Source organism: Pipistrellus kuhlii, unplaced genomic scaffold, assembly GCF_014108245.1.
Source record: "Pipistrellus kuhlii isolate mPipKuh1 unplaced genomic scaffold, mPipKuh1.p scaffold_m20_p_1, whole genome shotgun sequence".
NCBI lineage: Eukaryota > Metazoa > Chordata > Mammalia > Chiroptera > Vespertilionidae > Pipistrellus > Pipistrellus kuhlii.
In genome coordinates, this window is record NW_023425404.1 from 23,967,020 (window position 1) to 23,994,340 (window position 27,321).

Here is a 27,321-nt window from a genome sequence, read left to right on the forward strand (position 1 = left end):
CTTCCTCTGTGTAAAAAATCATTAAAATATATTTAAAAAAATAATAATAAATAAAATAAAATATTTCCCATTGCTTATAAACAATCGGAAATTGTTTGCCAACCAACATTTAATCTTTCTGCAAGTTGTTTTTTAGTTTGACACGAATCTTTATCCAATAATGATCATAGTTGTTGATCTTCAAACTTTTTCATTTGACCTGGACAGTCTTCGCTTTTCACCTCAAAATCATCACTTTTAAAGTTTAAACCAGCATTCACAAGTTTCTTGAGAGGGAGCATGTTCACCATAAGCTTTCTGAAATATACAATTTTCTTCAAAATAATGAATTAAAACTTCCCACAAATTATCTTTTTTTGTTACGAAACTTGACGTTTTTAAATGTAAAAATATGATGTTAACACCTTTAACATACTTGACATATGAAATTTTGAAGCTTCCTGTCAATACAACAAAATAGCATACATATCAAATCACATGTATATCAACATATGTATAACTCCATCTATTGAAAAAAAATCTGCAGTAACTGGTACACCTAGTATACCTCTAATCCTTATATACCATTTTCCTTTCTTTAAATTACAGTATTTCCTTGGTGCTATCTTAAGATTAAATCTCCCATATTGCACACTGGTCTTGATATTGACTTTTCCTGAAAGTTTTAAAATTATTTCTTCTCTTATGAACTGTACAGTTCAGCTCTTTAAATGAATTTTCCTTAAATTCCACATTATGGTTCCACATTTAAAAGTCCAAATCATACACTTCAAACATAAACTCAAGATGTGTAAGGACCCTTGCTCTTCAATGTTTTATATTAACCACATTACAAGTGTTTACTTTTTTAAAGAGTTATTTATGGACTAGAAGGATACACATTTGGATGGTCAAAGAAGGAACATCAGTTTTATTTGTAATGTGAATTGTCTCAATCTTTTATCCATTTAAAAATTAGGTTATTGTTGAATTTTGAGAACTCTTTGTACATTTTAAACACTTGTCCTTTGTAAAGTTAAGTGATTTGCAGATTTTTCCCCTAGAACTTTTTTTATCTTTTCATTTTCAGTGTTATTAGGATAGTAGCAGCTTTTAATTTGGATGAAATTCAGTTTTGATATAGTGAGAACTCTTTTTAAACCAAATCATGTGTTCTTCTAGAAAGCTTTAGAATTTGGGCTACATTTTGGCTTATCCTTTGAATTCATTTCTGTATATAGTACCAAGGTATAGTTTGGCTTTTGGTATTGGTTTCTGTTTTTGCATTAAGATATCTGTCCAATTGTTCCAGTGTCATCTGTGAAAAAGCTCTAATCTTCCATTGATTTGCATTTTTTTCTCACCATTGTCAATCAGGTGACCATATTTGTAAGTCTATTTAAATATATATATATATACATATAGATTTTTTACAGAGAGAAAGGGAGAGAGATAGAAAGTTAGAAACATCGATGATGAGAGAGAAACATCGATCAGCTGCCTCCTGCACACCCCCTACTGGGGATGTGCCCGCAACCAAGATACATGCCCTTGATGGAATCGAACCTGGGACCTTCCAGTCCGCAAGCCAATACTCTATCCACTGAGCCAAACCAGTTTTGGCTGTTAAATCTATTTTAAGACTTCATTCTGTTACATTAACTTTATTTGATCAGGTGGCAGTCTCTTTATTTTTCAAAAGTATTTTGGCTGTCCTATTAATAATTCTTTTTCCCATATAAATTTTAGTAATAGCTTAATGATTTCTTAACCACTCCCTAACCCCACTCCCCAAAAAGAGCCTCTTATGAATTTGATTGGGTTTACATTGAATCCATAAGTCATTTTAGGGAGACTTGACAATACTGAATCTTCTGATCAGTTTCTTATTCATTTTCTCTCACCATTTTTTAAATTTTCAACATACCTTTCATAAATTTAAACTTATACCTAAGTGTTCCAGCTTATGCAGTTTTAATGGTATATAATCATTTTATAGAGGAGGAAAGAACTTGCCCAAGGTGACATTAAAAGACAAAGCCAGTTTGAAACTTATACTAATCTGGATTTAATTATGTTACTTTTATTATGAAATTGTTGTAGTTACAATTATCCTTTGAACAATGGTGACAGAAAGGAAGCCCTAACTTCTTTTAACTAGAAAAATCTTGTTATCATGCTTTTATAAATTAATTTATTCTTCCCTGGCCAATATGGCTTAGTTAGTTGACTGTCACACTATGCACATGTTTGTCAGGGCACACTTTTAAGTATATTCTTGATTATTTCAGAGAGGGAGAGAGAGAAACATCAATGATGAGATAGGAATATTTCATTGTATATATGTACCACAGCTTTTTTATCTCCTCACCTATTGATGGGCATTTGAGTTACTCCCATATCTTGGCTCTTGTGAATAATGCTGCAATGAACAGGGGAGTGCATATATTCTTTCTAATTAGAGTTCCTTTCAATATATACCCAAAATTGGTATACCTTATGCTGTAGTTCTCTAGTATGAATTATTTCAAATTTAAAAAACGTGTACCATTAGCATTTGAATGCCTACTGTGCTCTCACTGGTTAAGAGGAAAAACATGTTTTCTTTTCTTGAACAACTCCCATCTATGGGAGGGATACTGAACACCATAATAGATGCATAAACATGGCAGTGGTAGAACAAAAGCTTTTACTTTGTTAGGCTTGAGTACTTTTATTCATGTTTTGGACTTCCTTTTTCTTTTTCAGTAATTTGACAATTATTTAATGGGAACGGAAGTCATTTCAGAAGGCTTTCTTTGGCTGGTGGTCTGATTCCTTAGGAAAGACCACTTAAGAAATAGCCTATACATGGTGAATTCGATATAGATAAGTAGATATTTTTACAAAATGAGAAAGGAAATGTTAATTTGTCATCTTAATTTGCTCTTCAAGTCTTAATTTGAACAGTATTTTGTTTCAGTCAGTTAGGTGTATTGACGACCTACAATGTGATCGCTCTCATTTATTTTTTAGGTCCCTTTATGAATGATAAAACATAAAAGCAAACGGATTACCAGATAAGTGCTTTTATAGTTTAATTACATTTTATTATTTGAAATTTCTAAACCAAAACTTGATTCTTTAAAACATTTTTCACTTTTCTTTTTTCAGGTGCCAGCATCAAGTTTTACAGTAATCAAGGTACTTAGTCTTTTCTGAAAATAAATTTGTAGTCTTGTATAAAGTAAAATGTATAAGCTTTATTTTCTCATTTTCTCAGAGGCTAATCTAAGGGGTGCAGATACATAGTGACCCTACAATTGAATCTAGATTATTGAGCCTATATAAATATATGTATGAAACTCAATTGTTTTCCTTCCATAAATAGCTAAAGTGCTGGGTGTTCCTGCTTAAATATTTTTAGGTTTGTTGTTATGGCATCCATACTATTTTTCGGTGGCTCAGCTGCTCAAATATAGGTTTCTTTAGAATTACTTTTTTTAAAAGGGTTTTTAGCTATACTGATATGAATAAGAACACATGTACTCATAGAACAGTAGTAGGAGGTCCATGTCCTATACTTACTTTGGAAGTTTGGAAAAATAAAGAATGGCCATAGATTGGCTTGGGAATAGTCAGATTATTATGTCTCTCTAACTAGATCCAATTTAATATTGTTTAGATGTTTGGCCCAGGCCAACAGTGGTATCAATTCTGAAATAAATGTATGAGTTGTAAAATTAACAAATAATTTTATATAAAAGAAGCCATGGCAGTGACATTGGTTTTGGCTTGTTTGTATAGTGGTTAGCTATTCAAGTATAATGATTTGCTATTTGAACACCACAGATGTTCAAAGTCCAGCAATATCCTGCTGCTAAACTCGGTGACTAGATTCCTACCTAGCATGACAGTTGAATGGAGTGATTGACATGAGCCCAATAAAAGGTGTGTAACCTGGATAGTTGGCCTGAGTGAGTTCACATTGTTTCTTCCTGCTGTGAATGCTACTGTTCAGGTTATGACAATTATTCTTATAGGGCACAATTCTGACTATTCCTCACAAACGATTCTGCTTACAAAGCATTTCACAAATATTCTCATTCATTTTTTTATAGTATTAACTTTATAGGTTGAGAAATTTCTTATGTGACAGAATAGCAATTTGTGGGTACTTAAATCCACTCCAATACATTCTTGACTCTCCTGTTGTATGTGTACACCTAAAGGTTAAAAGTGGTTGATGACCAACAGCCATTTCACTAAATACAAAACTGGGCAATGGCATCAATTTGCCTACTATCTTGATAGGTACTTTTTATACTTGATCTTAGCCAGCCTAGAAGCAATAGTAGGTACTTTTTAAATAGGATTCCAAAACCTTTATTTGCAGTATTTTAACTTAAGAAATTTTTAAATAGGCATAAATCTACAATTTAATATTAAATAAATATGTGCTTAATTACCCTCACCAATTTTGTCAAGCCGATATTAAAACAAACTTCAATGATTACAAGACAAAAATTTAATGAAAAATGGTCAGTGGTATTTAATAATTCAAGGAGCTAAATAGTTACATTGGGACTGTATTAGAAATTTAAGATAAATGCTGAAGTAAATGTTACATATTATCATCATCTGATTCATCTTCTTCCTTCAAAGATTCCTGTTAAGAGAAAAGGTGTTTAAAATAAATTTCAAATATTACAATCACAACCACCTGAATCTAATTAGCCACTTATTGGTTTATAATAGAATAAGACACCCAACTTAAAAAAAAAAAAGGGGGGGGTAATTATATATATCTAAGTCTAAGATAAATTGACTTATTTTTGATAGAATACACACAATATGAAAGTATTTAATGGCCTGAAAACCACTGCCATTTTCACAAAGAATAAAATGGGAGTGTGGGGGGGAGAAGGGAGTGAGAGCCAGGGTAACTTTATCCCCATTTCTATCCTTAGTTCAACTCAACTTTCGTTATTTAATATGAATTAAATATCCTTATTTCCATGGAGTTTTCATGCAGTGACTTACCTTAGCATATTTCTCTGCCTCTTCCCTTATATCTTTTGGAACAATTTCATGTCTTCCTTTAGTTACTAGAAATTAAGCCATATATATAAATGAATTAAAAACAAGGACTAAAATAAGTAAACAAATAAGTAGGTAAATAAATAAAATAAATAAAATAAAAACAAGGACTATATTGTTATTTGCAAGACTATGTAATTAACCAATCCACAGATATGGTCCATTTAAGGTTAATGTTGTAAAGTTGTACTTTAAATAAAACCAGATGCTTTGAACTCATTTTTATGTGTTTTCTCCATGGGAAATTAAATCTGCCCAAATTTAGCTTTTATGGAAACAATGAATTATACTATGATATATCTTGAGTATTCATTCATGGTCAGCATGATTAATTTTTTAAACAGGCCTTTGAAGCTTCATGGTTACCAAGCTACAGAGAAAAACTTGTTTCTCAGTGATATTTTTTAAAAACATGAAATGGATGTTTCAAAAGTTAAACTAAATAATTCACAACTTTAGTTAATTATTAAGCAAAACTTTCCCTTCGGAGACTACTTGGTAAAGTTGTTCAGACTTTCCTTGTTCTGAACGCATTTTGGCAGTACCTATTGCAATAAAACATACTCATATTTCATGAACCAGTAGTTCTCTTATGTAAACAATTGTGCATGATATTCACAGCTGCAATATTCATTATAGTACGGAAACGAAACAAAATTGGAAAGAACCCAGAACTGTCCAGCAACAGAGTTGCATAAATTGTGGTATATTTAAAAAACAGAACACTATACAGCAAGTCAAATGAACAAATATTATTTAAAATACACAGCAACCCAAATGACTTACATAAATATAATGTTGAAGAAATCAGGGACAAGAGAATATATATTGTATCATCCCATTTATATAAAAACTTCGACAAGACTATGGTGTTAAAATTTAGAACAGTGATTACTTTTGGGGAGAAGGTTGACTTCAAAAAAAGAAAGAAGGCATAAGAGATTATCTGGGAACGAGTCTAGTTTTTTCATACTTTTTAAAAATTTATAATTTTAATTTATTTAGAGGGAAAAACATCGATTTTTGTTCTACTGGCTTAAGTATTCATTGGTTGCTGCTTGTATGTGTCCTGACAAGGGATTGAACTTGCAACAACTTTGGTGTATCAAGGGCAATGTTCTAACCAACTGAGCTACCCAAGGAGGGGTTGGGGGGAGGAAGGCTAGTCTGTTTTTTGACCAGAGCAGTGATTATATGACTGTATCCATATTGTAATAATTTGCCAATTCATTTTTAAAAAGTTACCCAGTGGTACATAGGTTTGGTACATACAACTTGAGAGAATGCATAAAAATAACTTACTTTCACCAACCCAGCTGAGCTCCAGTTCAAAAGCTTTATCCTTAACTTCATCATGTACTATGTAAATTCTAGAACAGAAAATAGAAAATTATATACACATTACATGTAATTTCTATTTATGAACACTAGAAAATACAACTACACAGGATTGATAAACACTACAAATGATTCAGTATACCTTCAAAATCTATCTTGATATAGTGTTTCATTTAGAGACATAACTAAAAAGATACCTCATAAGGAATACAAATGGGAAAAACCATCATTACCTGTACCTTTTCAAGATAATTTATTTTCTTCCTTAGCTGATTATTTTTAAAATAAACTAATTTCTCAGTTTGCAATTATTAATGGTCTCTTCTCTTTGCAACTTCTTGGCTGAAATCATTGTAACCCCTTGTCCATTTTCCCCTCCTGGCCTTCAAATTATTGTATAATACAGGCAGTCCTCGGGTTACGGTCAGACTGGTGGTTACATTGCCATCTCCCATTTATTTATAAAAAAAAGTTCTGTCATTTTGACATATGTACATATGTGTTTTATCTTTTTTATTATTCACTGTATTTACTGCAAGTAAAGGACAGGAATTATCTTTTAAATTTTTTTGACTTTCACTTCATTACTGCTGTGTGTGCTCCATGTGAGTGATGTGTAGGCGGGTTCTGGCTTAGGGCGAAAATCGCTATGTCGCACCACAGGAATGGATCTTCCCTGTAACCCAGGGAATTACTGAACATGCCAAATTGCAGCAAACAAGGAGGCACTGTCACATAACATTAAAGTAAAAATATAAAAAATTAAGCATCAGAGCAAAGCTTTCCTATTTTATACTTTCTACAACCTTACACACTTGGAAACATCTTATTTTTCTGAAACTAATAAGATACGTAGTGCCGCGAAAGGGATGTCATTTCTGCGAGGAATTGCTTAGTGTCTGCTGTTACACCAAACATAAGCAAAGGGCCGGTTTCCAGAAGCACTTCTCAGCGGAGGAAATCGAGTTTAACATGTCAAACTTATAATGCAGCCCACCCTGCATGGCTCAGTGGCCGAGCGTCAACCTGTAAACCAAGAAGTCACAGTTCAATATCCAGCGTGGGGCATGGAGGAGGCAGTTGATAATGATTCTCATCATTGATGTTTTCCTCTTAAAAATTTATTTCTGAAAAGCCTGTTATAATGTAATTATAATGAGAATTTTTAAAAGTGGGTTCTGCTTCTAAAAAAAAAAAAGCGAATGAGTGAGAGAGAATTAATACTTTTAAATACTTTTGCCATTTTAATATTTCATTTACAAGAACTCAGTTTGAGAGATTAAGGGTACTATTTAGTACAGTTATATTAATAAAGCGTGCTCTACCCCTAGTGGGTTTGGTTCAGTGGATATAGTGTTGGCCTGCAGACTGAAGGGTCCTGGGTTCAATTCCGGTCAAGTACCTTGGTATCAGATGCCCTGGCCCTGGTCAGGGTGAATAGGAGGCAACTAATCTATGTTTCTCTCTCAACATTGATGTTTCCATCTGTTTCTCCCTTTCCCTACCACTCTCAAAATCAATGGAAAAATATCTTACGGTGAGGATTAACAACAAAAAAATAATAAAAGTGCTCTCTAGGACTTTTCCCCTTGCATATATTATTAAATGTAAAACCTAAGACATTTATACAAAGAGCTGATTGACTAGACCAGTGTTTTTCAACCTTTTTTGGGCAAAGGCACACTTGTTTCATGAAAAAAATCACGAGGCACACCACCATTAGAAAATGTTAAAAAATTTAACTCTGTGCCTATATTGACTATATATAAAGTAATTCTCTTGAATAGGAATCAAATAAACACAAAGAAAGTATTTTATAATTACTTTATTATGAAATATTAAGTAAACAAAATAGTGAAAAATTATAAAATTCTTGTCTTGTCTGCACCTACGGCACACCAGGCAACATCTCGCGGCACACTAGTGTGCTGCGGAACAGCGGTTGAAAAACGCTGGACTAGACCATGTTCATGTGGAATAGTTATAGAGATGCTGTGAATTCTCTGGAGTATTGTTTATGACTTTAAAATATGAAAACGACTTCAAACTAACATTTTATTGGACTTTTTGAAATATTCTTATGCTTGCCAAAGCTGGTTTGGCTCAGTGGTAGTCGTCGGTCTGCGGACTGAAAGGTCTCAGGTTCGATTCCAGTTAAAGGCATGTACATTGGCTGCGGGCACATCCCCGGTAGGGGGTGTGCAAGAGGTAGGGGGTGTGCAAGAGGCAGCTGGTCGATGTTTCTCTCTCATAATCAACGTTTCTATCTATTTCCCTTCCTCTCTGTAAAAAATCAATAAAATATATTTTAAAAAATAAATAAATGAAATATTCTTATGCTTGTATTCCCTGATCTAGAACAGGGATGGGGAACCTTTTTTCTGCCCATTTGGATATTTATACCATCATTCAGTTAATACAATTCATTTATTATAAATTTATGTTGCCATGAAAAAAGCTCCTAGGTTTATTGAATTTTGAGTCCCGCCTGCAGCTGCGTTGGCAGGGCCAGACCAAATGATTTTGCAGGTCTAATATGGTCCTAGGACGAGAGGTTCCACACCCTTATCTAGGAGAATTATGAAATCATGAAGCACTGTCACTCAGGTTTACTGGCTATGTTATTGCTTACTATTAACTATTACTTAGCAACCTACTCTGTACCTATAATGTGAATCATTTCAAGCTTTCTTCAATTGCTTTTAAATGTTTGAAATATAGTTCTCCTAATCTTAAAAGAACTGTTATAACATTATCTTACCCAAAGAAATGAGCCAACTTTGCCCTAGCTGGTTTGGCTCAGTGGATAGAGCCGTGGCCTGCCAACTGAAAGGTCCCAGGTTCGATTCCAGTTAAGGGCATGTACCTTGGTTGTGGCCACATCCCCAATAGGAGGTGTGCAAGAGGCAGCTGGTCAATATTTCTAACTCTCTCCCTTCCTCTATGTAAAAAAAATCAATAAAACAATATTTTTTTAAATGAGCCAATTCATGAATCATATAGAAATAATTAGCTGTAAACTGAAAATAAAGTTTGTAAATTAAGATTAATATTATTGGGAATTTTGACATTTGGGAAGTTGGGAACTATGAAATGAAAATCCCCAGAGGTCTACTATTCCTCCTACCCTTGAATTCTGTCACCTGAACAGGAGTTTGTCAAAAGATAGTTTTTCTCCATTCCATTAATTATCACTTAAAATATGAATGTCTTCCTTAATTCTTCAAATATTAAATTCACAAAAAAAATTATGTACTGTTATCTTCAAACAAAACAGCCTTTTTGAATTAATGGTTGTGATAAAGTGAAAGATTTTTGTTAATGGTAAGGAAATTTGAACTTACATTTTTGCAACTTCTTTAACAACATCACGGCAAGTCATTTCTTTCATCTACAAAAAATAAAATATATTCATTAAGTTATGAGTTAAAAGAACACTTTCCACTTGTGTAACTATTTTAAGATTCTTTTCATAACCCATGCTTTTGTGATATATTCTGATATAAAACAAAAATAACATCCCTAAAAGATAAGAGCCTAAATTTCTTGATTCATTTTAATGTTTTTAAATTATTATGCCAAAATTGATATTCTTAATGTCCCTAATTGGGGGACCACTAATTCTGTTATAAGTATTAAAATTTATAAAAATCCACACCCCTTTGCCCTAACTGGTTTGGTTCCATGGTTAGAGCATCGATCAACCTGTGGACTGAAGGGTCCCAAGTTCGATTCTAGTTAAGGGCACATGCCCGGGTTGCAGGCTCGATCCCCAGTAGGGGTCGGGCAGAAGGCAGCTGATCAATGGTTCTCTGTCATTACTGATATTTCTGTCTCTGTGCCTCTCTGAAATCAATAAAGATATATTTTAAAAATAATAAAAAAATAAGTCAAGCCGGAACAAGTTTGGTTCAGTGGGTAGAGTCGGCCTGCAGACTGAAAGGTCCTAGGTTCCATTCCGGTCAAGGCCATGTGCCTTGGTTGCGGGCTCCCCGGTGGGGGGTGTGCAGGAGGCAGCTGATTGATGTTTCTAACTCTATCCTCTCTGTGAAAAATCAATAAAATATATATATTTTAAAATAAGTCAAGATAGTGGTTATTTTTTAAAAATCCACACCCTTTCTGAGTCTATTATTCACAAACAGACCCTGGCGTTTAAATGACTGTACACAAGACCCACAGAAATGATTAAGAAAAATTGTCCCTTACATGACAAAAATGCAAAAATTGAGGAAAACTTTGAAGTGGTTCTTCAAAGTTTCCCCCCATTTTTGAGTGTTCTAGAACATAGTTGAGGGTTCCTAGAACAGAGCTGGATTAGGTTTGATTTAGATAAATGGAATGCACAAGATAAGATCAAAAACACGTTTGAGCAAACTGGTGTTCATATTCTGGATATGTTGGGCTGGGCAGGATGGAAATGGTAAAAGATAAAAGGTGTTCATAAAACAGTACAGATTTAAGGTAATTCAATTACTTTATCTCTAAACTAGATTCATTAGTATTTTATTTTTGGCATTTATTTAGATTTTAAACATGCTCTGTGCCTGCACAGCCATCTGAGGAAGCAGGAACAACAATCAATCAATCTAATAAAAACATAATAAGCTAACTAGACTGGACAGATGAACGACCTTCCAGATGAAGCCTCGTGTGAGGGCCAAGCCCCTTGCACAAATTTTGTGCATCGGGCCTCCAGTACAACTATAAAAGCAATGGCATGGGTTCTTCAAAAAATTAGTATTGGGTGCAGGGGAAGGATTTAAATTATAAGAGAGATAGGAAACAAATTCAGTGTGTGAACCTTAATTATGGTTTGAAAAAGTTACATATGAAGTTGAGATTAATGAGGCAACTTGATTATGTACTGAATATTAGATGATATGGGTGATAATGTTATTCTAAAGAGATGCATGCTGAAGCAGTTATAGATTCAATGTCATAATGATGGCAATTTTTGTTTCAAACCATTTAGAAAAATAGCATACAAATGGACAAACTGTTGGAAAATATTAACTGCAATCTAAATGCAGATATTTATTGTACTAGTCATATCTTTTCTGATGTTTTTATTTTTTTATATAAAGTTAGGGGTGAAATAAAAGGATCTTTATAATTTTTCCTTATGGGTTAAATTCTATATTTGCTCAATTATTATATAAAGGCAAACTTGAACACCTGTGAAAAGCCACATTTTATTTTTTAAAAATATATTGTTATTGACTTCAGATAGGGAGAGGAAGACAGAGATATAAACATCAATGATGAGAGAGAATATTGATTGGCTATCTCCTGTATGCCCCCCTCTGGGATGGAGCCTGGGACTGTTCAGTCTGCAGGCCAATGCTCTATCCACTGAGCCAAACTGGCTAGGGCAAAAGCCACATTTTAAATGACATATTTTTACATATATTTGTGAAGTTTTAATTTCATAAAAAAATAATTTTGGTAAACAACAACAGAAGAAAAAGGGCAAAGCAATGATGTAGAGTGGTGGTTGGCCAACTTCTGTAAAGGACCCAACAGAAAGTATTTTAGACTTTATGGACTATGGTCTCCATTCCAACTATCAAACTCTACTGTTGTAGTGTGAAAGTAGTCACGGACTGAATGTGGCTGTGTTCCCATAAAACTTTGAAAAGTAAGAACCATAGTTTGTTGACCTGATTTAGAGCATCTTTTTGCATTTAGGTATACATGTTCCTGAAGTGAAGTGATCTTTCTCAATTCCTTGCTAGGATTTAACCTCAGAAAGACAAAAAGATACTTGACTATTCTACATACTCTCTTCAAATTTCTACACAATAATAAGGAAAGATGAAAGCAAAAGAGAAATGAGTAGAAGATAGGATCTTAGTGCTACATCAGGAAGTGTGTGATGGAAAAGAACATTGGTCTCAGTCATAAGGTCTAGAAACTATTCATAACCAATGTAATTCCATGATTCTAGCCAGTGTATTAACCCATGATTGTGCATGGGCTAAGTGCTGCCTAAGGTCCTTTTGTCAGTTTTATTAAAACAACAGGCATGACCCTAGCCAGTTTGGCTCAGTGGATAGAGCATCGGCCTGAGGATCAAAGGATCCAGGATTCAATTCTGGGCACATACCTTGGTTGCTGGCTCCTCCCTGGTCAGGGCTCCTGCAAGAGGGCAACCCAATCGGTGTGTTTCTCTCACATCAATGTTTCTTTCTGTCTTTCCCTCTCCCCCCCACTCTCCCCAAAAATCAATGGAAAATATCCTCGGTTGAGGATTAACAACAAAACAACAAAACATGAATTCGGTTTTATATGTATGTCTAGAACGTGGCATTAAATTTCAAGCACTAAAAAGATGTTCTAGAGCCTGGCCTTAAATATGTTGAATGAGTAAACCAAGTTCTGCATTAATATTAAATGTTTATGAATTTTTTTCTCAATTTACCAAAATACTGTTACCGTATTTTTCGGACCATAAGACGCACTTTTTCCCCCCCAGAAGTGGGGGGGAAAAGTCCCTGCGTCTTATGGTCCAAATATAGCCTACACATATACTTTAAAAAAAAAGTTTTTTTACTTGCCCGGCTCTGTGTGGTCTCTATGTACTTGCCTGGCTCTAAAATGGTTCTAAATGCTGCTGTTTACTTTACAGGGTTGATTACATGTGTTTATGACTGTGATGTTGGGTTTTAATGCACATAAAATATTTTAGGACACTATTTGTTTCAGAATCTTTTTTTCTTCATTTCCCTTCTCTAAAAACTGGCGCGTCTTATGGTCTGAAAAATACGGTAAGTCATATGCTAGACTTTTCAGGATCTTTCTGACAAGCAACAAAGAGTTAGTAATATTGTTTCAATATTAAGTTGATCAAATTGGCTAAAAGGAAAACCAACAAACTTTTAAGAAAACTTTACACTAAAGATGAATTTCCGCTTCTTGGGGGTAGAAAAAGTGGGTAGTTGGAACAGGAAGAGTTCCATGCTTTAATGTAAGTAGGAACAAAGGAAAGAAAAGCACTGGAGCAGGCACACTCAATGTAAGACATCCACAGACAAAAGTGCTCCAGAGAAGAAAGAAATGACAGAATAAAACACCCAAGTTCTCAACCTAAGAAGGCTCATAGGGTTCCCATGAATGGCCTTAAAGGGTTTTGTGAAATTACATGATACTTTGTATTTTTCTGGATTAAGGGTGTACAATAAGCAGATATCAAAATCATAAAGGGATCCATAACACAATTCCACAAGTAATATGTTACCAGCTTTCCTATTCAGCTACTTAGCAGCTTCAATAAGTTCTGCTCAAAACAACAAACCATCTTATATACCAGTACTAGGTTGAAAAGGTTTTGTTTGTGATGATAAAACTTCATTACCTAAGAATAATGTTACAGCAAAAATTCAAGCATTATGTATTACCTACCTGAAGCTTTTCTATTTCTGTCTTCGCAGCTTGCTTGGCCTTGCCAATAGCACAGCCCCAATAACCCTATTTAAAAACAACACACCAAAATATATATATGCATATATTCATTTAATATATTATAAATTATTGATGAATACTGTTTATATTTAAAGGTTAATGAAAGAATGTTAAATGACTCAAAAGTAAAGTCTGCAGAAATACAGTCAAACACATTCTAATGAACACCAAGGGGCTCAAAATATTTAAAACACCAAACTTAATTATAAAAGTTTGAATATGGGTTATTTTTAATACGTCCAAAGAAAAACAAATATTATGTATACTTCATGAACTAGAGACATTTTTGAGAGTAGGAATGAAAATTTTTTTAGCACTATAACAATGAAAAGTTACTTCTGAATTTCCTATAAGTTCTATACTCTAACCATAATTCTTTATTTTTCCTATTATACTTTATTTTTTAAATTAAAGAATGTCCATTTAGCCAAAAAGGGTTTGGCTCAGTGGATAGAGCATCGGCCTGCGGACTAAAAGGTCCCGAGTTCGATACTGGTCGAGGGCATGTACCTTGGTTGCGGGCACATCCCCAGTAGGGAGTGTGCAAGAGACAGCTGATCAATGTTTCTCTCTCATCGATGTTTCTAACTCTCTATCCCTCTCTCTTCCTCTTTGTAAAAAGCCAATGAAATATATTTTTTTTAAAAAAATGTCCATTTATACTTGCATGTAATGACAGAATATAAAATATTTTTTAAAGTTAAAAAAAAAAATCTCAAGATGGTACAAGGTCAAAGAAATCCCATTTAAAGTCCTTTTTTTTTTAAAGGGAAAATATATACAGTCTTAAAACACTGCTACTTCTTATAGTAATAAAGAAAATACCACATATTTAAAACTTTATGTTCGCCTGCAGTTTTTATAGGAGCATACTGAAAAACTACAAGTCTTTCCTCTGCCTCATATCCATAAATTATTATTAATGCTAAACAAAATGTTACATTCCTTGAATGAATTTTAAATAAACTTTATGTAATCTAAGTATATGATTTTAATGCTAATAATATACCATTAAACTAAGAATTCCATATGATTTAAAATTACTCACGTATGAAACACCCGATGGGTCAATCATGTAGAGTTGTGCACCATCATTCACACTGTAAGACCCTAACATGAAACTTCATAAAAAGAAATTGTTTAAACCACAGTTCTTAATACCGGAAAAATATTTTAAAAACACACTAAAAATTAAATTGTGCTGAATAGGGCTGACTTGTTTATTTTTTTAAAAGTTATAAACTAGGGGGAGCTGAAGGAGCTCAATGGAGGAAAGGGGGGGGACATACGTAAAACATTCAACAATATTTTTTTTTAAATTATACAGAAACACATTTTTAAGGGAAATCTAGAGCCATTTTAGATCTCTGAGAATCTATTTGCATATTTACATCTAAGCCACATGTAAATATATACTCTAGGTTTTGATGAAACTAAATCCCAGCTTGCCCCCCAAATAAAAATACCAGCATTCCACCTTAACAAACTGAAACTAACAGCAACTTAAAATGTATTTTTGTATGCATTTATTACTGACTACTAAATTCCCAATATACAGATGGAAATTAATGAGAAAACTAAGGTGTCAGTATAGTTGGCTATCTAATAATGGCAACATGGAATATCAATTTGCAGTTTCCGGGGAATGTCAGAAGCTAACATCAAAGAATGCTTTTTTGTTTTATTGAAAAATAATTAACATACACCTTGTATCAAAGTTTTAGATGTACAGCATGATGATTTGAATACAAAAACTGAAATGATTACCACAATAGGTTTAGTTAACACCCATCATCTCATATAAGTAAAGGGAAAAATTTTTTCTACTTGTGATGAGAACTCTTAGGATTTACTCTCATCTTTTCTAAGTATCATACAGTAGTTTTAACTATAGACATAAGGCTTTACATTATATCCCTAATGTTTATTTACCTATAACTGGAAGTTTATACCTTTAGACCAAACCACCTTCCTCTAGAGATTTTGTTACAGTCAAAATTATTACTGAGTTCTATGTTTAATCACCAGTTCAACTCTGTATAGTGTTTTTCACTATTCAAAGTTTTTATTTTTATGCACATTGTATTCAATCACTGCTCTAATACATTACTCTTAGTATTACTCATATTTTTAATGTATAAAAGGCTAACATAAAAAAAAAAAAAAAAGGCTAACATACTGGGAAAAACAGATACCTATAGGAGAGATCTGGGTATATAAATCAGAAAATTTCATACCTGCAGCCAAAAGGTCTAACAGCACTGTAGAGTGTATATGCGTGTACATACATGGCCACTCTGTCTGCAAGATGCTGGGGAAAAGGAGGAAAACAAGAGCTTATCAATGAAACTCGATTACTGTTCAAAAGCCTCCCCAAGGTGTTATCAACTTACTTTTAGTGGAATGTTATAGCCAAAGTTAGATCTAAAGTTGGAAGCTTCTTCTCTCGCAATGTCTGCTAAAGAACGAGCATCTGCCAACAAACCTGCTACTGCCTGAAAGAAATAAGTACCAATTTAATAGATATAACTAACATAAATCAGGGAAAGTACATAATTACTATAGGCTTTAAAAATATTTAACAAGCATCACTAATAAAAATAAGGTTTTTTTTTGGTTTAAAGATCTTCAAAAGACATTCTGGCCTTTTGATGCTTGATATGAAATTACAATTTAGAAATTTACATGTGACTTTATTGCTTTGTCCAATGATCACATTCTGAATGATTATTTCTATAATCAATCCTCCGCTTCATTATAAAGATTAAAACAACAAAAATAATAAAACTTTTGGTCTTTGTAAGGACAGATCTTTTCTTTATTTATAGCAGTTTTATGTTCAAAAAGTTATTAAAAGTTTTTATCTAAACAGCACAACCTCAAATCTCCTTTTTCAACCTATTGACTAATAAGTTGTTATGCCAAACCAAAACTTGACAAGCCACAGACCTTCCAAGATTAGTGGTTTATAACTGCAGTTACCAAGCCAAGTACTGAGATAGCTACAGCACGGCAATGAACTCTCAAGAGTTGAGAAGTTTGGGGGAAACATTTGTCAAAGCAGTTCACAATTTCAACATTGAATCATTCTACCCTCTTTTTAATACATAAAATCATTGAGAAGCTGGGTTGCTCTAATAAAAAATACGTACTGTGCAAAAATCAGTGTAGCAGGAAATGAGGAGGGCAGCAAGTAATCTGATTCCAAACTTTAGAAGTTATACAGTTCACATTAATTGTGATTGTTTAAAAATTAAAATATACATAATCCTTTCATTCTATGTGTCATTTTATTTTATAGCTACTTAGTTTTTAGGACATAAACATTTAAGTTGTTTGGACCTAAATACATAATAAATAGAACCACTGGGGGTTTTTTTTGGCCCAGAGAAGACATGAAAAAAAAATTACCAGGACATAAGTACTAGAAACCAAAAAAAAATCTGGAAACTGTTTGTTTATAAAATTTGCAGAATTTATAATTTTTAATAGCCTTTTATCCACTGCTACGTACTATTACCTCAGTTTTGCAGTTGAGAAAACTAGTGTTTTTGGAGAGACTTTCCAAAGGTTACCTAGCCAGTAAACTTTATTATTTAAGTCATCCATTACTTTGGAGAAAGCTTATTGTAAAGTCAAATCACTTGAAGATGACAATTGTGGAAACAAAACATTAATCCTTCATTGTTCCTAATCCTCTTCAATGTTTAATGTTTTGCCAATTTCTGGCTATAAGAAATGCCATCATTTTCTGGCTTTAAATAACAAATGGAAAAATTTGAAAATTCTAGGATAACAATTTTTCATCAACAAAGTGCATATAAGCATATGTTATTTTTTAAAAAATACCCTGACCTAAAGTATTCTTTTAAAATATATTTTTATTGATTTTCCACAGAGAGGAAGGGAGGGGGAAAGGGAGCTAGAAACGTCAATGAGAGAGAAACACCGACCAGCTGCCTCCTGCACATTGGTTGTGCCCGCAACCAATGTACATGCCCTTGACTGGAATTGAACATGGGACCTTTCAGTCCACAGACCAACGCTCTATCCACTGAGCCAAACCGGTTTCGGTTAAAGTATTCTTTACTAAGTGAATAAGTGCCTAATTTACTACTTCCCCTCCTATCAGCTAGATTACAACATGGCAAGTTTCATCAAAACATATTAGTTTCATTGGCAATAATAAATTTGTTCAAGAGAGAAAAATATTCAGAAAAAACAATGGTATAAAGGCAAAAAAAATTTTTTATCTGTAGCTTTACGTTTAACTGGATGTATTTACCAGTCCTTTTTTGTGTTTGTGTGTAACACATTTCATTTGGAAATACCAAGGCTAACAGCAGAGTGAATGTGTTTTATAGGATCTCACCCTGCAAAATGGGTTCTGGAGTAACATGTAGGCCATGCAAACCCAAAAGTCTGAATCCCAGCTTATATTTTAACCAGTTATAGGGATCTGTTTTCTTTTTTCTTTTTTTTTCTTTAATATATTTTATTGATTTTGTACAGAGAGGAAGGGAGAGAGATAGAGAGTTAGAAACATCGATGAGAGAGTGTCATCGATCAGCTGCCTCTTGCACACCCCCTACTGGGGATATGCCTGCAACCAACGTACATGCCCTTGACCGGAATCGAACCCGGGACCCTTCAGTCCCCAAGCCGATGCTCTATCCATTGAGCCAAACCAGTCTCGGCAGGGATCTATTTTCTCATTTGTAAAAATGGGATTAGAGTCCTAGCCATTTTGGCTCAGTCGTTAGAGCATCAGCCCACCAACTGATGGGTCTCGAGTTCAATTTTGGTCAAGGGCACGCACTTGAATTGCAAGCTCAAACCCTGACCCTCTGGCCCCTTTGGGGCATGTGCAGGAGGCAACCAATCAAGGTGTCTTTCTCACATCAATGTTTTTTTCTCTCTGTTTCTCCCCCTCCCTTCCACTCTCTCTAAAAAAAAAATAAATTTAGTTCTAGCCGGTTTGGTTCAGTGGATAAAGAGTTGGCCTGCAAACTGGAAGGTTTGATTCCAGTCAAGGGCACATGCCTGAGTTGCAGGCGCGATCCCTAGTGGGGGACTTACAGGAGGCAGCCAATCCAAGATTCTCTCTCATCACTGATGATATTTCCATCTTTCTCTCCCTCTCCTTTCCTCCTCGAAATCAATAAAAGTATTTTTTTTAAATTAAAGAAAAATCATTGGGAAAATTATCCTAATGGGGATTTAAAAAAATGGTATTAGTATTACTTTCACTGGGTTGTCAGGATTAAAGACAATAATTTATGTAAAGAGCCTCTAGTATAGTGCCCAGAACATAGGTTTTCTTTTCTTCCTAGCCTTTTCAGTAAACAGGGTTAGAATCTTTCTTTCCTTTTTTAGGTTGTTCTTACTGAAGAAAGTCTGACATTCATATAAAATGACTCAGTATAAACTAGTATAATGTATGTATGATTTGCCTTGCAATTGTGCAAAGCAGTCACTAGATACTAGCTGCATGAAATAACTTAAAAAAAGTGATGCCTATGAACTATTAAAAAAGATGTGTTCACTTTTCCTTTAATTAAACATCCTTTCCTGGTGCTCTGCCTTCCTATAAAGCTATCTGCTATCTAGTAATATATTCAGTATGACAGTGATCCCCACAAGGGTATGCCTTCATCGGTGATCTATGCTGCCAACATCTCTTCTTTTTTTTTTTTAAATCCTCACCTTAAGATATTTTCTCAATTTATTTTTAGAGACAGAATGGAAGGGAGGGAAAGGGGCGGGGGAGAGAGATGGAAAGAAAGAGGGAAGAAGAAACATCAATGTGAGACACATTGGCTGCCTCTCAAACTGAAGCTGGGGATCAAACCTGCAACTGAGTCAAGTGTCTTTGACAGAACTGAACCCGTTACCCTGCCATCCATAGGCCAACTCTCTAACCACTAACCAAAACAGGCCAGAGCCCAACTTCTCTTTTCTACACAAATTTCTCACCCCTCTCCCCTCCCCCTTTCTTAAGGCAACTTGGTTTTTCATATCTATTTCCAATCATGTTATGAAAACTGTTCACAAACCAGTAACTCTTTGTTGATTTTTCTGTTGCTGCTCTCTAATCTGTTTCTACCTCAATGCTAAAGTAATAAATGGGTACTTTTAATCACATCTTAATATATTCCAATCAGTTACTTTACAAGAAACTGGACAAGGCAGAAGGAAACATTTTAAAATGTGAACTTACCATTCCAACATGCCGATCAACATTAAAAAGTCGTTTGTTGGACCCTTCTTCATAAAGTTTAGAAAGGACTAATTTTTCCACACCAAAAACAACACCATCTTTACATCTGATTCCAATAGCTGTACTGAAACAAGCACAGGAAAATCAAAAATTTTTAATAAAGTTCATAAACACAAAAATAGGTAACATTTAGTTTTTTAAAGTATGTCAGGTAGTTTAAAACACATTTGAAAACTAAAAAAGATATGCTACTTAAAGTGTAGTAAATTATAGCCAAATAAATGAATATCATGTGACAAAAAAAATCTTTATTATAACATAAAAGGATATTAAAACATAAATGCACAAAATAATGGGTGGATCCAAGTCCACCATCAACATCCACTGCAAGGCCAAATCACTTTGAAAGAAGACAATGCTCTACGTTTGGTGGGATCAGGAAGGCGTGGTGTATTAAGAGCTTTTAAAACTAGGTGAAACCGTTTTAAATCGTTGACAACAAATAACCAATTTGAACCATGCTTTCATCATGAAACAACCAGAATGTGCCAGAAGACACAGCAAAGTAATTTTGCTTCATGATGATGCACCATCACACACTTCAAAACCAGTTAAAGACACGTTAAAAGATCTTGCCTGGGAAGTATTGTATTAACCCACTCGCTGAATTCAGACTACTACTAGTTCTGATCGATGGTACACACACTTTCTGCGAAGCATTTGAAAACATACGAAGAAGTAGAAAAGTGGGTTTCTGAATGTTTTGCCTCAAAACAAGAAAAGTTCTATTGGGACGGTATCCACAAATTACCTGAAAGATGGGAGAAATGTGTAGCTAGCGATGGATATTACTTTGAATAACTAACTTTTGACGTTTCTCTTGAAAATATCATGTTTTCTTTTATTACAAAATCCTATATTTTAACCAGTACACCTAGTATCAGGCTTTGTATAAAATGACAAATACATTTTAGCCTCAATTCTTTTTAAAAAAATATATATTTTATTGATTTTTTACAGAGAGGAAAGGAGAGGGATAGAGAGCTAGAAATATCGATGAAAGAGAAACATTGTCCAGTTGCCTCCTGCACACTCCCCACTGGGGATGTGCCCACAACCAAGGTACGTGCCCTTGACTGGAATCGAACCCAGGACCTTTCAGTCCGCAGGCCAGCATTCTATCCACTGAGCCAACCGGTTTTGGCTAGCCTAAATTCTTAACAGTTTTACTTCTATTACAGTATCAGATACCAACAACCTATAAATATACCAATGTATCTAATACAACACTTAAGCACAAAATAAACTAACTTTGTTTCAAATCCTGTAATAGGACTTAAAATGTATTTTTTAAAATATATTTTTTATTGATTTTGTACAGAGAGGAAGGGAGAAAGATAGAGAGTTAGAAACATCGGTGAGAGAGTGTCATCGATCAGCTGCCTCTTGCACACCCCCCACTGGGGATGTGCCCGCAACCAAGGTACATGCCCTTGATCAGAATCGAACCCGGGACCCTTCAGTCCCCAAGCCGACGCTCTATCCACTGAGCCAAACCGGCCTCGGCTTAAAATGTATTTTTGCTCAAACATTTTTAAATATTTCATAAACCATTAGAAATCCACATACTTTCTTTCTACTACTCAGGAATAACTCCTGAGGACATGCTAGGTGCTAGCACATGCAAAGATAATAACAGTCTGCATAATCATATACCAGTTTTAAAGATATTAGTACAAATTTGAGTAACTCAGTATTTGCATGTGGACTTTTCATTTTTAAAAGTCTTTTAATTCATCCCAATGCTTCTTTAGACTCAAAAATAACTGATACAATTTCTTCAATAAAAGGTTTATAAAATTTGCCAAGGGATCGTTTTAGTGCATTATTCTAAACAATAAAATATAAATAGAGGAAGTGAGTCCAACAGGAAAATATCTTAGTGATCCTACACCTTTTGGAGTGTGGCAGCAGCAGAATTTTTTTTAAATCCCTGCACGAAGGAACACATGACTAGTGGCATAGTACATTTAAAAAACAAAGAAATAGCCGAAACCGGTTTGGCTCAGTGGTAGAGCGTCGGTCTGCAGACTGAAAGGTCCCAGGTTCAATTCCAGTCAAGGGCATGTACATTGGTTGCGGGCACATCCCCGGTAGGGGGTGTGCAAGAAGCAGCTGGTAGATGTTTCTCTCTCATCGACGTTTCTAGCTCTCTCTCTCTCTCTCTCCCTTCCTCTTTGCAAAAAAAACAATATATTAAAAAAAAAAAGAAAAAAAAAAGAAATACAAGTCAAAACCTAATTGCCAAAGAAAAAATTATATAAACCAGGAAATAGGCTAGCAAAGATGAGAATGAACTGGTTATTCACTACACTAGAGGCCCGATGCACAAAGATTCCTGTAAGAATGGGCCTTCCTCTCCCTGGCTGTGGGCACCACCTTCACTTTAGCTGCAGCTGCCTTTCCGCCTTCCCACGCTGCCCAGAGGTCTAGAGCGTTCCACACCACCCTGGCTGCTAGGTACCTGCATATGCAAATTAACCACCACTTTTATTGGGTTAATTTGCATACTCAGCCCTGATTGGCTGGTGGGCGTCACGAAGGTATGGTCAATAGCATGTTACTCTTTTATTAGGTAGATTTGAGACATGTTAAAATGTCCAAATCGAAATATAGGACTGGGACTAATGAAATGATCTGGCCTAAAAAGAGATCTGAAAATGATTAATAAATTGGGATTATTTTAGGACACATGTTTTGTACCAGAGTAAATGTAACAAAGGCTAAGTATTAAAAATATAGAAAAGGAGTTATTTAATAATATGCTAATTTCAAGTAAAACAATGTTTCTTACCTACTATTTTCCACAGCCTTCATAGCATATTCAACTTGAAAAACTCTTCCATCGGGAGAGAATGTAGAGGCTGACAGGTCATACTGGGAGGAAAAAGGGCAACAATAAGCCTATAATTATGTATCTTTGGCAATAATAGCCTTATAATTGTTTTTTTCTAAATGGCTTACACATCAGAAATGTGTGTTAACTCTCAACAAAGACTTTGCTCTAGCATGTCAGAGCAGCGACAGAAGCTAAGGGAAAAGTAATACACTTCAGATTTCTGCTACTGGAAAGCAATAGTTAGAAGTCCCAGATAAGAGTAACTTTTTCCCAATAAAACACAAAACTCAATTTTGTAATTACTATGGTATGGCAGAAGTAGCACTGAAGTCAGAACATTTTAATTCATAATTGTGTCACTAAATAAACTGAAGAGCCTTAGACAAATCATTTAGCATTAAAACAGGTAATAAGCATTTTAGTCACTATAAGGGAATATTAAGAATACTCATTCTTGAGATGCAAATCAAAACAACAATGCGGTACCATCTCACACCTGTCAGAATGGCTATCATCAACAAATCAGCAAATGACAAGTGCTGGCAAGAATGCAGAGAAAAAGGAACCCTCATGCAGTGCTGGTGGGAATGCAGACTGGTGCAACCACTGTGGAGAACAGTATGGACTTTCCTCAAAAAACTGAAAATGGAACTCCCATTTGACCCAGTAATCCCACTCCTAGGAATACATCCTAAGAAACTAGAAACACCAATCAAAAAGGATATATGCACCCCTATGTTCATGGCAGCACAATCTACAATAGCTAGGATTTGGAAACAGCCTAGGTGCCCGCCAGCAGATGACTGGATCAAAAAACTATGGTACATCTACACAATGGAATACTATGCTGCCATAAAAAAGAAGGAATTCTTATCATTTGCAGCAACCTGGACAGAACTAGAGAACATCATGCTGAGTGAAATAAGCCAGTTAATGAAAGAAAAACACCACATGATCTCACTCATTTATGGATAATAAGGAACATTATGAACTGATGAACAAAAAGATAGATACAGAGACAGTAAAGAGACAGACTATCAAATTACAACGGGGAGGATAGGGAGATATGGGGGAGATAAGAGATCAACTGAAGGACTTGTATGCATGCATATAAGCATAACCAATGGACGAAAAACTCTGGGAAGGGAGGGCATGTATGGGAGTAAGGGGGAGGGGCATTGGTAAGATATGTACACATATAATTCCTTAATAAAAAAAAATGAGGGGAAAAAAAAGAATACTCATTCTTTAATCATTCATTTCAGATCAGACCAGGCACAAATCTGACAGAGATACAGCAGTAACCCAGAAAAAGGATTACAATGAGTGCTGGCTAGTGTGGTTCAGTTGGTTGGATATTGCCCCATGCACCAAAAGATCTCCTGTTCCATTCCTGGTCAAGGCACATGCCCAGGTGAATACAGGAGACAACAAATCAATCTCTCTCTCCCTCTTCCTCTCTCTCTCTCTCTCTCTCATATAAATTTTTTCCCCTCTCCCTTTTCCTTCCTCTCTCTCTAAAATCAATAAACACATTTTTTTTTTTATAAAGGACTAAAGCCAAAACAGGTTTGGCTCAGTGGTAGAGTGATGGTCTGCGGACTGGAAGGTCCCAGGTTCGATTCCGGTCAAGGGCATGTACATTGGTTGCGGGCACATCCCCCGTTGGGGGGTGTGCAAGAGGCAGCTGGACAATGTTTCTCTCTTATCGACGTTTCTAGCTCTCTATCTCTCTCCCTTCCTCTCTGTAAAAAATCAATAAAAAAAATAAAAAATAAAAAAGAATATATAAATGCAATAAACACCCATATTAAAAAAAAAAAAAGTACTATAATGAAAATAAAACAGATTGAAGGAATAGGAGTAACTATTACAGACTACCTGATCAGGAAAGGTCTTGCAGGGGCAGTTAGTTATACTTAGTTATTTAGACTGAGGCACAGTCGTAACTAGCCATTTAGGATATGGAGGAGCTATCCTTGCATTTGGCCTAAAGACCTGAAGGTAGAAATAAGCCTAGCACAATCCAGGAAAAGAAGTAAGGCCACTGCATCTTGAGCACTGTAAGTGGTAGAGAGAAAACGGTATCAGATATGTGGGGGAAAATTCTACTGCCTTCCAGGCTAGAGTAAGAAGTTTATATATTATTCTAAATGCAATAGGAAGTCATTGGAATGTAAATGGGGGGGGGGGTGATATAATCTAATTTGAAAAATGAATTGCAGTGGGAACAAGAGTGGAAGCAGAGATCAGCATTCCAAAGGTGGTACTTCGACTAGAGAAAAAATGATGGAAAGCAATCTTTTGAGGGTAGAGAACCTCATCCCTTCCCCCACAACAAAACCCTGCTAATGGATTGGCTATAGGAGTAAAGTAAAAAAGAAATTAAAGGCGAATCAGACTTTTGTCTTTTGAGGAACTATAGCTGGACCATTCACTGAACTGAAGATTATAGGAGATGCAAATCGGAAGTAAAAAAGAAATTAAAGGTGAATCATACATTTTTTTTTTTCCACTTGAGCATCTAGAACTGGACCATTCACTGAAGACTCAAGATTGTAAGACATGCAAAATGGCAAGAAAAACGAGCTCTACTTTGGACATGTAGTTTGAAATGCCTGTTAAACAATCAAGTGGAGAGAAATGTCAAGTAGACAGATCTTATTAAAGTGATAACAGGAGATGAGCCCTTCACAGTGGTGCTTCCTGATGTGTTAAAGATTCTTAACTCTACCACTATAACAACAAAAGGTTATATTATCAAGTGTTTTCACAGATCTCTCTCACTCTCTCTTTCCCTCCCTCCCTCCCTGTGTCTCTTTGGATAATGAAACACTACCAATCCAAAGTAATATTAATGCAGTTGCAAAGTCAATTTGCTATAATATATATTGCTAAGCAACTACTACCCCCCCCAAAACACACACACACACACACACACACACACACACACACACTTTAGCATCACAGAACCAAATGGAATAAACCATACCAAACATAAGCCTACTACTGTCAAACTCGGAAAACCAGTACTTGGGTTTAATGCTGAGTATCAAAATCCTGTGAACTGTAGAATGTGATGAACTCAGAAACCCATTATTCAACGCCTTCAATGCAAACACCCAATCTGTATGTCTAAACAAAACTGCATTTTCTATATGGAGAAATACATAAAAGGGGTAAGGAAATGACTGCCTATCTGCAGTACGTTTAACAAGAAATTGTTAGCAGGACTTTCAAAATCCTCAACCGTCTTGTCCATGGAAAGTCAGAAGCGGGGAGGTCCCTAGCTAATAATGTTTGCAGTAGCTTACCAAGTACTCTCTGTACAGAAAAAGCTGGGACAAAGGAAAAACGTAAAGGATTCTTCAGATTTCACTTTTCAGACCACTTTTTCTTATTAATCCTGTCCCGACAGAGTTCCCAAAGAGGAGTACTGAGCGATGCCTCCAGGCGGAGGGAAGATGGAGAAGGCGCCGTGAGTCAGCAGCACCCTGAGCACCTGCACGGCGCTGCCCACGGAGAGCGGCGCCCGGGTCTCGGAACCACACGCCGCCCGGCCTCCGTGGTTCTCCAGAGGGGCTGACGCCCAGACCCCTCACACAGTCTGCCTCGGGCCCCGCGAGTTTCCACTTTCGGTTTCCCCGGGACGGTCACGAAAGTGACTCAGCTCTCCAAGGCGGCTCCGAACCCCGCCGCGGCGCCGCCGGGCCCGCCGCACCGGAGCGGCGGAGCTGCAGGTCGCCGTCCCCGCGGGCTCCGGCCTAGGAAGGAGCGTGTGTGTGTGGGGGAGGGGGGGGGTAGCCTGGAAGCGGCCCGCTTTCCCACCAGCAGCCCCAGTGCACCCCGGACTGGCGCACCCTAAGCGGCCTGCCCGAGCTCCCTTCCACGCGAATCCTTCCGACTAGACGATCACACCGAGAGATAAGGAACTCACCCCGGTGCCGATCGAGCTCATCCTGCTAAAAAAACCAGCGGAACGTGCAGGGTTTCTGGGCCGAAAGCGCTCCCGCTACACCGCGGCAAGCAGACCAGTAACAGGCTCTCTCATTGGCTGACCTCTCAACCAATGGCCTTCTCTGTGGTTCGTTCCTCGGGGTTTAGTTCCGGGAACAGAGGATTGTGGGAAAGGAAAAGCAGGGGACGACCGAGGCGGGCGAGGCGCCTAAGCCGAAACAATGAAGGTGGGGTTAGGGCCACAGAGGGGTTCGTCCTCTTCAGTTTCTGTCGTTGAGTGGTGTGGAGACCTTTTGAGTCATCGGGTGGAGAAGCTGCTCTATTCCATTTCCTAGGAATTATTTATCTTTTAAGTTATCCCTCTATCTTGATACCTTGTTCTTTC

The 27,321-nt window shown here is 35.9% G+C and overlaps 1 protein-coding gene across 2 annotated transcripts; it reads right to left on the minus strand.

The window, feature by feature from the left end:
* Window positions 1-4,485: 4,485 nt before the first annotated feature.
* Window positions 4,486-27,076, minus strand: PSMA3 (proteasome 20S subunit alpha 3). Of its 2 annotated transcripts, XM_036435395.2 has the most exons (11): window positions 26,917-27,076; window positions 22,935-23,017; window positions 20,081-20,204; window positions 16,254-16,355; window positions 16,098-16,171; window positions 14,909-14,981; window positions 13,801-13,866; window positions 9,741-9,787; window positions 6,361-6,428; window positions 5,002-5,066; window positions 4,486-4,627 (listed from the first exon to the last, which is right to left on the minus strand). In XM_036435395.2, the coding sequence occupies exons 1-11, from the start codon at window positions 26,935-26,937 to the stop codon at window positions 4,583-4,585; spliced, it is 768 nt and encodes a 255-aa protein (XP_036291288.1). In that variant the 5' UTR covers window positions 26,938-27,076; the 3' UTR covers window positions 4,486-4,582. The 2 variants fall into 2 exon arrangements, with proteins under 2 accessions (XP_036291288.1, XP_036291295.1); XM_036435402.2 differs by lacking the exon at window positions 13,801-13,866.
* Window positions 27,077-27,321: the final 245 nt, after the last annotated feature.

What these genes read in the sequence shown, in the direction of transcription:
- PSMA3 (XM_036435395.2), bottom strand. Translation starts at nt 26,937, where the DNA reads ATGAGCTCGATCGGCACCGGG. An exon ending in GCTATAACATTCCACTAAAA is followed by an intron (nt 16,172 to 16,253) that starts GTAAGTTGATAA and finishes CCTTTTCCCCAG; the next exon opens with CATCTTGCAGACAGAGTGGC. An exon ending in GTTAAAGAAGTTGCAAAAAT is followed by an intron (nt 6,429 to 9,740) that starts GTAAGTTCAAAT and finishes TTTCTGTTCTAG; the next exon opens with AATTTACATAGTACATGATG.